Source organism: Hypanus sabinus, chromosome 3, assembly GCF_030144855.1.
Source record: "Hypanus sabinus isolate sHypSab1 chromosome 3, sHypSab1.hap1, whole genome shotgun sequence".
In the NCBI taxonomy this organism is placed as follows: Eukaryota; Metazoa; Chordata; class Chondrichthyes; order Myliobatiformes; family Dasyatidae; genus Hypanus; species Hypanus sabinus.
Window position 1 is genome coordinate 27,240,726 of NC_082708.1, and position 12,671 is coordinate 27,253,396.

The 12,671-nt window shown below is 37.9% G+C and overlaps 1 protein-coding gene across 1 annotated transcript in view; it reads left to right on the forward strand.

The window, feature by feature from the left end:
• The window catches only part of c2cd3 (C2 domain containing 3 centriole elongation regulator), a 165,753-nt gene that overhangs the window by 46,708 nt on the left and 106,374 nt on the right, over window positions 1-12,671 (forward strand). Inside the window, exons 11-16 of the mRNA XM_059963936.1 lie at window positions 1,191-1,306; window positions 2,054-2,172; window positions 3,504-3,635; window positions 4,334-4,825; window positions 5,415-5,566; window positions 9,233-9,476. Of these exons, the coding sequence (XP_059819919.1) occupies window positions 1,191-1,306; window positions 2,054-2,172; window positions 3,504-3,635; window positions 4,334-4,825; window positions 5,415-5,566; window positions 9,233-9,476 (1,255 nt within the window). The remainder of the gene's footprint in view (window positions 1-1,190; window positions 1,307-2,053; window positions 2,173-3,503; window positions 3,636-4,333; window positions 4,826-5,414; window positions 5,567-9,232; window positions 9,477-12,671) is intronic.

Sequence of the window (12,671 nt, forward strand, 5' to 3'; positions counted from 1 at the left end):
AGTGTTACATACCCCGTAACTGGGTGTCAGACCAGCAAAGACAGAAGTATCCATTGGAGTCTGGTGGTACCAAAAACTAAAGGTGTTTATTAGTAAACTACACAATACAGTATCAAAAATGCAAATATACATATAAAACAAGTTACCAGTAATAAATCTAAAAGTGTAGGAATAATAATGAGCATTAATAAACAAGCTCTATTGATGTCTAGGGGTAAATGAATTGTAATAGAAAAGTATAAAGTTCAGTGCAGTTCATATATGCTGGGGTAGTTATGGTTGTTGTGTTGTAATCGTTGGAGAGAGAGAGAGAGCGAGTGAGATGTAACAGCTGCAGCAGGCAAACCTTTTGCTTTCTGATTCCGTCGTGTCGTTGTGGTCATTCAGTGATGACCCCTCTGTATTTCAGCTAGACCGTTCTTCTGTGGTGGACTCGTCACTCTGGCATGAGTGGACACACACACAAGTCCCCACCGGCCCTGCTGTAACACTGTGAGCTTTACTGACCAATCTCCTGATTCGGTCTCTGAAACCCCCCATCTTTCTGTGGGTTCACAACACTCAGTCTATGTCCACTGGTGTGTCTGAAGGGTGTCTCTCCAGACCTGTCTTTTATCCCTACTCACGGGTCTCAGCTATCCATCAACTCTGAATGATGATGTTCATCAAATCAGGCCACTCCTGATGTCTCCTGAGGAATGTTAACGAGCAGAGTAAAGTCCTTGTAGTGAACGGTAAATAATCCAAGAAGAATCAAAATACAATAAATCAACAGTCTCTCTGTCCCTCTTTTCTGTAGCAGATGTTCTTGCCTGTGTTTCATCTCTCTCTCTCATGAGCAGCATAGCAACAGTAATAGTTCGTGGTTCTTGGGGGGGGGGGGGGAAGGAAAATGGTTAACTCTGCACCCCATTGTCCATCAGGTCTGTTCATCACTCATAACACAAGTAAGTATTAGCATTAAAGACTCAAAGCATGCTTTGAGAAGCCTAAGCTACTTTTGTTTGTTGAAACACATTTTTTTGTAGATGATATTCTATTTCTTATTTTTGAAACCAGGAAACAAAACTTTTGTTAGTTTTAGAAAATGTGTTTTTTCTGATGCAAGGGCTGTTATCTAGACAACTTGAATTCACTTGACAAGAAATAATTGTTTTATTTCTACTTTCTTTTTATTTACTTGTCTTCAGCACTTATATTGTTGAGTATAATTTTCCCATGGCCACAACTTCAAAGAGTGGAATGCAAGAGCTTTCCAGTGGATCTGAAATTACAAGAGTAGCTTCCAGCAAAGTTACAAAGGAAGGTAGGATGAATGGACAAAAATCTCTGTGCCATTTAATTAAAAAGAGAAATCAAGTAGGTTAACATTGTTCTACAGATTGATTGTCTTCCATCTGTTTCCTGAACTTATCCATGTCATCTGAAGCTTTCGATTTATTCGGATATATTCTCAGTGTAAAAATATGAAGACTCTATGTTCCTTTGTTCTGCATTCATTCTGCCAGTGAGGTCTACACTTCGATGAACTATACAGAGTACTCTGGCTCTAGTCTAGCTATTGTTTAATACAAGCACAATACAACTTCCCTGTGCTGTTATACTTTGCTTACCCAAAAAAGCATAATTTTCCAAGAGGCCATTTTTTTCACCCAACCAATCATTTAGATTTCCAATTATATATAAAATTGATTGAAATTTACATTTGTACTTCCTAATGTAGTTGTAGTTTGTTTTGGGGTATGAAGAGAAGTAAAAGCTGTCCTGTGGGAAAAAAAAAATCACTCTTGGAATCCTCCAGCCAGGTTAAATCAAGATAATCTTGTTACATATTGGATAGCATGCCTTATAGTAATAATGGAAGAAACAAAACTTTGTGGACAACCTGGTGGTATATGGTAGGGAGTAAACGAAAACTTTGCTAAACTATCATGAATTGAGTGAAAGAGTAGTAATGCGGAAGGTAACGGTGAGAATTTATGAAGATAAGTTTATTTGTATAGACAAACACTGACATTTTTTTAAATATTCAATGGTTTTCCATTTTCTGTAGTTGTAAAGTTCCATCAACGGTTTGTTTTTCCCGTCTGTTTTGATGGATTGATGATAGAGCATTGGTGGAACTCCAGTCTTGTGTTCAACATTTACTCTAAGAAGATGACACAGAAAAAGGTTAGAGTTCAATTATTTGAGTTTGCTTAAAAAGTAAATCTTTTCGTTGTATTTCTTTTGAGAGGGGAAATGACCTAATCTGAATTTAGACCATATTATTTATAAAGACAAATCATTTGACAGCTGCTGGGCAGAAGGACCCAATTTCTTGACTCCATGACACTAACAGCTTGGACTGGTGAGGTTTTTATATTGAATATCACCAATTCCGACCATTAAGGTTGTTGCCACTCTCACTTCTGAACGATCTCCAAAATGAAATGTTAATCTCTCAAACAAGTTTGAAAGCTATCTGAAGGAAAAGTATGTGGAAATTTTGTTTAACTGCCTCCATTTCCTCAGTGTATTTCAGAGAAAAATACAGCACAGGAACACACTCTTGGGTCCACAATGTTATGCCGAACCAACTAAATTAGTAATCAACTGGCTGACTGAACCAATATCTTCTGCCTGCAGAATGTTCAAGTTCCTCGTACTCATGTGCCTATGTAAATGTCTCTTAAAAGTCCCTAGCGTTTCTGTCTCTGAGACTACTCGGGCAAATATTCCAGGCACCCACCACTCTATGTAAAACAAAAAAACTTACCTGTCACATCTCTTTTGAAATTACCTCCTTTCACTTTAAATGCAATCTTTCCCCATTTAAAAGTATATAAGCCCTGGGGAAAAGGTACTGTCTTGTCTTCTCTATCTGTACCTCTCATAATCTTATAAACCTCTATCATTCACTCCCAACCCTTCGACGCTCCAGAGAAAGTAACCCAAGTTGCTCCAACCTCTTACTACAGCACATGCCCTCTAATCCAGGCAATTTCTGCTAAACCTCTTCTGCACCCTCTCCAAAGTCTTGACATCCTTCCAGAACTGTATGCCATACTCCAGATTTGACTTGAGTTTTATAAAGCTGCAACATAACTTCCCAACTTTTGAACTCTAGGCCTCAACTAACAAAGGCAAGCATCTCGACCTGCTGTTAATACTGGAAGGAAATAAACATCTCAGTTTGGCCTACAGCTGAAATGAATTGCTTAGATTTCAAAGTGCCTGATTTAATCAAAATTATTAACAAGCCTTTATGTTGAAGCAGATTATTTTCTTTTGTTGATTTAATAAAGCTTAGTACAGCACACAAGACATTCTTCTGTCATTTTATTTGTATGTTGTTGCTATCCTGATCACTTTAATCAAGAAACAGAATTTTTTCTGATTTCCTCCCTTTCCCTTTTAAAATTTATATATATTTTAACAATATATTATACTGCTGTAGAAATATTTTAATGTATGTAAAACTGTTTGTATGAGTAATTCTAAACTCTTTTTCTTCACTGAAGCCACTTTTGATCGGTTCAGCTAGTCTTGCCCTTCGGACCATCGTTCAATCAGATTTATTAAGTATAACTAGCGAATTACCTGTGAACATGTGTGACAATAAGGAAAAGCAGGAACAAATTGGTCCTTTAAAGGTAAACTTTAGTACAAATTGTGCAGTGATTGATAGGAAAAATTGAAGGTCATATCTGTTGACTCTCATAATTGATGGACAAAATATGATGCAGAATGTTAAAAGGTTTATAAGTTCTGGTGATCAACAACACCTAGCAAACTACAGCATTTATCACTTCAGTAATTTTGGCATATCATAAATGATTTTGTTGTTATTTGGAAATGTTTTCAATGTGTAAGAGCTAATAGTATATTAGTTAATATGACTTATGTAAACTTCGTTAATAGTTTAACTGATGTATGATGTGAGTACAGAATATGAAAGGTTTGATTTGTATAATTTGCATTGAGTCTGTTGATTTCTGAAGGGTGGCTGTGTGAAAACTGTCATGGTTCATGCTGTTAGATTAGGGAAAGATAAATTAGCCAATGTTCCTCATCCAGACATAGCTGAGGAGCCCTGCTTTGAAATGCAATTCTTTAGTCATTAATCAGCATTGGGATTGACTGTGTTGCCTTGTGATTAAAATCACTCGCTTGAGCATTGTCTTTTTCTGGAAGACAAATAGTATTCCGGCAGAGTGTCAGTTTCAGAAGATACTAAAAGAAATATACTAGAATATCTGAAATATTAACACAGGAATCTCAAAAAGTCTCTTGATCTAGGTTGAATTTATTGTGATCTAATTTCATTTTTCCTTGTATTAACATTTGGTAGGTATCCATGGAGCTGGCTGCTGACAACAAAGATTTCACCAGTGCTAATGCCAGATTAGCTGCTTCTCCAAAGGCTGTTTATGCTGTTTCTAGCCCGGGACCAAAACTCCTGTCAGCTCACAATACTGTTGATGTATGTCCAGTCGATCTGCAGGCTCGTGAATTAGTCAGGAAAGGAAATACTGAACCTCAGTTGAAGCAAAGTCACACAAAGAATGCTTCCAGAATTTACAATGTAAACTACCACCATCTTCCCTCTGTACCTGCAGCACCAATTTCAATAGGACAGTTCAATTCTTCAGTAGAGGAAGAAGAAGGTTTTTTACTCCATGTTCTTCTGATGGTACCTGATGGAAAGGACTTTGTCATGGGAGATGCTTCAGTCCAAAAACAATGCAATATATACCTAAAATGTAAGCTTTTCAGCACAGATGAAGCAACCAGGTCCCCGGTTAGCTGGAACACAGTTCACCCCATTTTTAATTTTTCACTGGTAAGTTTTTAAGAAATTCAACAAGTAATAATGAAGTGCATATATTGACTTTTTAAATAAGAGAAGGTCATGGATTATGATGACCTTGAATGCAGATTCAATTACACTTATAAATGACAGCTCAAAACCTATTTAACCTTGCATTTAATTGCCATCTTTTTTCTTTTTCTTTTCATGTTTATTTTTATATTACTTTCATGTTTGCACCTTTCTCATTGTAAAACGCTTTGGACTACATTATCTGTATGAAAAGTGCTTTATAAATAAGTTGCTGCTGTTATTATTGTTATTAAAATATAAATACCTAGAAGACAAAGGGAGATGTTTGTTGTGGATAGGAAAGAGAAAATTTACTGGTGAACAATAGCAGCATTATGCCTATTGTAATTTACAGAAGTTTAATTGCATCTCCTATAGTATGTCATTACTATTTAAAAGCTTAACTATAAGAATCTAATTGTCCATGCAAATTGATTGCAATGTCTAGCCTTTGATATAAATTGTACTTCATTATTGAAAAGCAATATTTAATTTTCAATACCAATTTAACATTAAATATGCTAAGTTTTTTAAAAATTCTTTTTGCTAGGTAGCTCCAATCACATTGACTTCCACACTGCTTGAGAGGATGAAAAATAATATGATGATTATAGAAATCTGGAACAAAGCAATTACCTCAGGGCAAGAAAATCTACTAGGCCTTGTGAAGCTTCCACTTCATCAATTTTATTTATCTTTTAGGTAAAAACAACATTGATAAGTGAAATAGTATTTTTGTTTAAATGTTTCACATTGTGATGTAATTTGAATATATTGATCTAGAAATTTCCCACATACCTCACTTCCTTTTCTCAGCTATTAAATAACCTCTAGTAAGGGCAGATCTCTGTGGTTTATCAAGTCATTATTTGTGACTTATGAAGTAGGCTCCATCTGAATTTAGGGCTCTTAATGGTCTGTTTAATCTACTTTCGATAGGACCATGATAAAACAGAAGTGAGTGTCAATTCAAGTAAAGTAATTACCATTTTCCCGAGAAACTGAAATTTTGTACTGGGCAATCCAAAACCTGAATATTGTGAGCATCACAATGTTCAGACCATTGTGAGACAAGTTAAATTTACCCTATTGATAATGTGTTGTTGCTATAGTAATCGTGCATAGTACAAAAGAATCCGCAGGTTCAGACACTTGGTGTGTGTGCATGTCTGAGGAATCAGTTGTGCGAAGTTACCATCCATGGGATTATGGCTGAATGCCTCTAAGACAGAATCCCACCTTAACACAGTGAAAATCTAGCACCAGAGATCACTGGTTGACCAGGGGTAACTGGCTGTGTCGTGGCTAACGAGAAATACTGTTGCTGCTGGCCTGGAGTTGGGACGGACTTGTTTAACACACTGAATGTTTATAGGAAACTCAGTGCAAAAATATTCTCAGACAACCTAATTTGGATTTAGGGTTTTGTAAGTAGCAAAACAGTTACCTTGTTGTGATCTACTGAAAGTCGTCCCTCAAGCAAATATATCCTGTTTATAAATTGAATTATTATTGGCGAACTTAAAATCACATTTATAGTGCTGATCTAAAAACAAAACAAAATAACAGGCAAAGTGGATTCAGAAGGGAACTTTTCCATCTAACCATCTTCATTAATTTTTTTTTAAATAGTTGTCTGTCAAAAACCCTATAGTGAAGAGCTTATAAACTTCAAAAATACAAGGCATATATTAACCACAAAGGGTTTGAAATGAAACTTCAGTAACAGAATGATTCTAAGATGGGAAGTATAACTGATCCAATTCTGCAAAACTGGTATTGATGAACTGAGTTTACTGGGGTTAAAGACTTGTAATTTTCTTGTGAGTGGCTACTTCAGAGTCAGAATCAGGTTTATTATCACCGGGATATGTTGTGAAATTTGTTAACTTAGCAGCAGCAGTTCAATGCAATACACAATATAGAAGAAGAAGAAAAAAAGAATAATATAATAATAATAACAACAATAAATAAATAAATACAGTATACGTATACTGAATAGATTAAAAATCTTGCAAAAAGCAGAAATAATATATATTTTAAAAGTGAGGTAATGTTCACGGGTTCGATGTCTATTTAGGAATTGGTTGGCAGAGGGGAAGAAGCTATTCCTGAATCACTGAGTGTGTGCTTTCAGGCTTCTGTACCTCCTACCTGATAGTAACAGTGAGAAAAGGGCATGCTCTGGGTGCTGGAGGTCCTTAATAATGGGAGCTGTCTTTCTGAGTCACTGTTGCTTGAAGATGTCCTGGGTACTTTGTCTTACTGACATTGAGTGCAAGCTTGTTCCTGTGATGCCACTCCACTAGTTGACATATCTCGTTCCTGTATGCCCCCTCGCCTCCATCTGAGATTCTAACAACAATGGTTGTATCATCAGCAAATTTATAGATGGTATTTGAGCTATGCCTTGCCACACAGACATAAGTATAGAGAGAGTAGAGCAGTGGGCTAAGCACACATCCCTGAGGTTTACCAGTGTTGATCATCAGAAAGGAGATATTATTACCAATCCGCACAGATAGTGGTCTTCTGGTCAGGAAATTGAGGATCCAATTGCAGAGGAAGATACTTTAACCTCTCAGTCAGGATTGTGGGAATGATGGTATTAAACACTGAGCTATAGTCGATGAACAGCATTCTGACGTAGGTGCTTGTCTTGTCCAAGTGGTCTAAAGCCATGTGGAGAGCCATTGAGAATACGTCTGCTGTTGACCTATTGTGGTGATAGGCATATTGCAATGGGTCCAGGTCCTTGCAGAGGTGGGAGATCAGTCTAGGCATGACCAACCTCTCAACCTCTTGCTGGATTATCAGATTACATGCTTGATCAAATGATTAATTTTGCTGTAGACGTTAAGTTTTAAAACAAGTGATTTAAATAGCCAAGCTTGATATCAAACATTTTTCCAACTGAGAAATATAAGCAACACATATAAAATGCTGGAGGAGCTCAGCAGTCCTGCCAAAGGGTCTTGGCCTGAAATGTCAACTGCTGCCTGGCCTACTGAGTTCCTCCAGCATTTTGTGTGTGTTGCATGGATTTCCAGCTTCTGCAGATTTTCTCTTGTTTGTGAGTAGAAATAAGACCAAGTTTTTCAGAAAATACCTTTAAAAACTGAAAATTATCTATTTTTATAGCTTAGCTAAAGGAATAATTATGTTTACAAAACATTAGAAGTTTTGATTTTTATTCATGTGTATTTTCATATTAGATGTTTTCACCATGCAAATGCACCTTTTTTTTATCTGGCAGGGGAACGTTTCCAGAATTCTTTTGTTATCTGCTGTCAATTTCTTATCCTGTTGCACCAAGAAATAACAAATTTGTAAAAACCTGTGGAAAAAAAGCTATGTCCATAAAACTATAAAGCTACTACTTGAAAATATAATAAAAATCCTGGAGCAAAATTTAGGAAGTAAGTAGAAGCTGAGAGGAGTTTATGGAAGTTTGAGAGGCCTAGAGTAGACAGCCAGTCTAATGCATATAGTGCAGTGCAGGTGGGGGTGTGGTTCAAAGGTGATGTGTAGGGCAGTTGTGCCTGGAATTGTGGCAGAGGTAGACACCGTAGAGGTATTTAAGAAACTCTTAAGTAGGCATATGAACATGTGTTGAATGGAAGGATATGGAGCATGTGTTGGGAGAAGGAATTAGATGTCATTATCTTAATTAGTTTAGCATAATATCATGGATAGAAGGGCAAACTCCTGCGCTGTACAGATCTGTGTAAAAATTTAATTTCTTATGTGAATCCACACTACAGTCAAGCATAGAATTTATTTTAGACCAGTGAGATAAGATTCTTGCACTGTATTACTCATGCAATGTTACCAAGCTAATTAAAAAACTACACAAGTGTGTGCACAGTGCTCTTTTTGGCCTTGGGAGGGGAATATTTTTTCCTAAAATACTTCAAAATTGTTTTAAAAAATCACCAAAACCTTGCTTGCTTCTACAATATGGCTATATTTTTGTGGAGCAGTCTGATCACTCATGTTCAAAGAAACATATCCTGAATATTAATTATCTATTCCTGCTGAATGTAAAAACATAAATGGATATAGAAAAATGAAGTCAGCAAGCTGGAGAGCCATCATTCATTTCACTTGATTATAATTATAACTGTAAAATTTAGTTTAATTTAAACAGTAAGTTGTTTTTATAGATGGACATTTGTGTTAAAATCTCACCTGCTGAGCATTTGATTAGCTGTCAGTCGGAGCAGCCTTAGTGTGCATAACTCTCCCAAGGTTTTAATTATTAACTGAACTGTAGCAAGTCAAGGCAGAGGGCAGATCTGTATACAAAAGAAAAAAGCTCTGAGCACTTCACTTTTGAAATATGATAATCTTTTTGTCTATCATTAGGGACCCAAAGATTTCTCACTTATTGCTCCAAGCTCAATATCCTGTGGTTGGTGTGGACAGCTACATGCCAATGATGGATGTTTTCACAGGCAGTCAAAGAGGTAGCCTTCGAGTTCTATTAGCAATGGGTGGAGCAGATCAGATAACAGCACTTCAGAGACTAAAAAGTGATGAGGAGATATCTATCTCTGGTTTCCAAAGGATGCCTCATTTCTTGGATGCAGTGCCATCAGTTCTATCAAAGGTTTGTGATTGTTTTCTGCAAAATTATACTGTAATGCACTCCGATATGCTAGGGAATGCAGGACTAACACTTTTATGTTTGAATATAAGCCAGATACAGTTGAAGTCAGAAGTTTACATACACTTAGGTTGAAGACATTAAAACTCATTGTTTAACCACTCCACAGATTTCATATTAGCAAACTATAGTTTTGGCAAGATGTGGAGGACATCTACTTTGTGAATGACACGTGTAATTTTTCCAACAATTGTTTACAGACAGATTATTTCACTTTTAATTGACTATATTACAATTCCAGTGAGTCAGAAGTTTGCAAACAAAATCAAAAGAAATCAGCCAAGACCTCAGAAAAAAAAAGTGGACCTGCACAAGTCTGGTTCATCCTTTGGGAGCAATTTCCAAATGCCTGGAGGTACCACGTTCATTTGTACAAACAGTAGTATGCAAGTATAAACACCATGGGACCATGCAGCCGTCATACTGCTCAGGAAAGAGATGAATTCAGTCTCCTAGAGATGAACGTACTTTGGCAGGAAAAGTACAAATCAATCCCAGAACAATAGCAAAGGACTTAGTGAAGATGCTGGAGGAAACAGGTCGGTAAGTATCCCACAGTACAATGAGTCCTATATCGACATAACCTGAAAGGCTGCTCAGCAAGGAAGAAGCCACTGCTCCAAAACCGCCATAAAAAGCTGGACTGCAGTTTGTAAGTGCACATGGGGACCAAGATCTTACTCGTTGGAGAAATGTCCTCTGGTCTGATGAAACAAAAATTGAACTGTTAGGCCATAATGATGGTCGTAATGTTTGGAGGAAAAAGAGTGAGGCTTGCAAGCCGAAGAACACCATCCCAACCGTGAAGCATGGTGGTGGCAGCATCATGTTGTGGGGGTGCTTTGCTGCAGGAGGGATTGGTGCACTTCACAAAATAGGTGGCATCATGAGGAAGGAAAATGATGTGGGTATATTGAAGCAACATCTCAAGACATCAGCCAGGAAGTTAAAGCTCGGTCGCAAATGGGTCTTCCAAATGGACAATGACCCCAAGCATACCTCCAAAGTTGTGGCAAAATTGTTTAAGGACAACAAAGTCAAAGTATTGGAGTGGCCATCTCAAAGCCCTGAACTCAATCCGATAGAAATTTTGTGGGGAGAACTGAAAAAGTGTGTGCAAGCAAGGAGGCCTACAAACCTGACTCAGTTACACCAGTTCTGTCTGGAGGAATGGAACAAAATTCCAGCAACCTAACTGACCTAAGACAGGAAATGTTTTCTAGGATTAAATGTCAGGCATTGTGAAAACCTAAGTTTAAATGTATTTGGCTACGGTGTATGTAAACTTCTGACTTCAACTGTAAGCAAGTGGTGCATGTCAGTTTGTGGCCATTTCTAAAACTTCTCATTTTGTCCTTAAACTGAAAGTATGTTGAAGTACCAATAATGGTCCAGTAATTAGAGTGCTGATTGCATTTGACAACATCAAAGTTACATTTTGAGATAGAAATATCTCAGGAGAAGCATGTTCTGTATGGACTTTTGTTTATCAGCAGGACTCTGATTTAGTAATAACAGATCTTTAATGTTGGGATGGTTCAAGTGGATTTGTGTATCCTCTCATTATATTTAGAACATACTCAAAGTCAAGTTTATTGATATATGCACAGGTGCAATGAAACATTTCTGGCAGCATCATAGGTATATAGTAGTGGTCACCAACCTTTTTAAGCCCAAGATCCCCTACTTTGGTCTTAGTGAAAGGCAAGATCGACCCCAGATTGATCAGTTACACGCATGCGCACCGGGGCAGAAAAGACCAGAAGTAAAACCCTGCAACCCAGAAATAGAAATAATGTATAAACACCAGGGGTACTCACCCTTTTTTGCACCGTGGACCGATTTAATATCGACAATATTCTTGCGGACTGGCTGACGGGGGTGGGGGTGGAGGGGGGATGGTGTTAAACACAACGGGAATACATCGATACTCAAAACAGGTTCCTTATGTCCAGTCTATTCCACAATTTAGTTTTTGCGGCTCTTGGCACTTAGCTTCTGTCTAGCTTGCTCACGTTTTTTCTGCTGATGCTTGCTTTCACGTTCATTTTGTCTTTAAGTGCAGGGTGCTTGGACTCAAGGTGCTGAAGCAGTTTTGAGCGCTTCATTGCCTCATTAGACAGCCTTCAGGCCCGAAGTCCAGCCTCCCACTCGCCCGCCGCCAGACACCTTGGCCAGGTGCGGCTGGTCGTGGGTGGGGTGAGAGGACGAGGTCCCCACGAACGTTTGGTGTGGTGAACAGGTTTAGAGGCGACGCCTGTCTGTCTGCGCTCCGGGCTGGTACCAATGGCACTTTCCGCCAGCCCGTTACACTAGGCCAACCAGTGATCCCTGGCGCAAGGGCATCACTGCGTTTAGGCGACTGATGACTTTGCATAGGTTCAAGTTCAACAGTGGGCATGACAGGGAATGAGGAAATGCAGCTGACTCATATCGTTTCCTCACGGCTCAGTGGTTGGGGACCACTGAAGTACACTGTGTAGTGTGGGGGAGCTACACGCATGCGCACTGGGCAGAAAGAATGGAACTAAAACCCCGCGACCCGGAAACAATCTCTCAGCAGTGTTTGTGTATTTTTCATTTTATTTCAGGAACTACTGGGAAAGTCTCAAAGATTGACCAGTCGATCACAATCGACGGGTTGGCGACCACTAGTATATAGCATCATAAAAGCAAAATTCACAAGAAAAACAAATTAAACCTAGATTATATGCAATTTTTTTTCCCAAGAAAATCCAATCAGAACCAAAAAAAATCAAAGTCAATGTTAGTACAAAGTGATCATACTGTTGCTAAACTGTGATGATTAAGATTTTGCTGGTTGGTTCAGAGGCCAAATGATTGAAGGAAAGTAGTTGTTCTTGAACCTAATGTAATAAGTGTATGAATGATAGCAAACAAAAACCTTCATATTTTAAATTAGTTTCCATGCGAAGTGATAGGGATAATACAAGTCTAAGCCAAAACTTGTGCCATCATGAAGAAGTTATGGAATTGTAGACTGTATCTACACATAGCATCCTGGAGTAAGGAAGTCTTGATGAAACTTTATAAGAAATTACTTCAATGCCAATGAGTATAATGTGTCCGGCTCTAGATACTGCCCTTTGGAAAAGAAGGTGATAGAATAGATTCAGT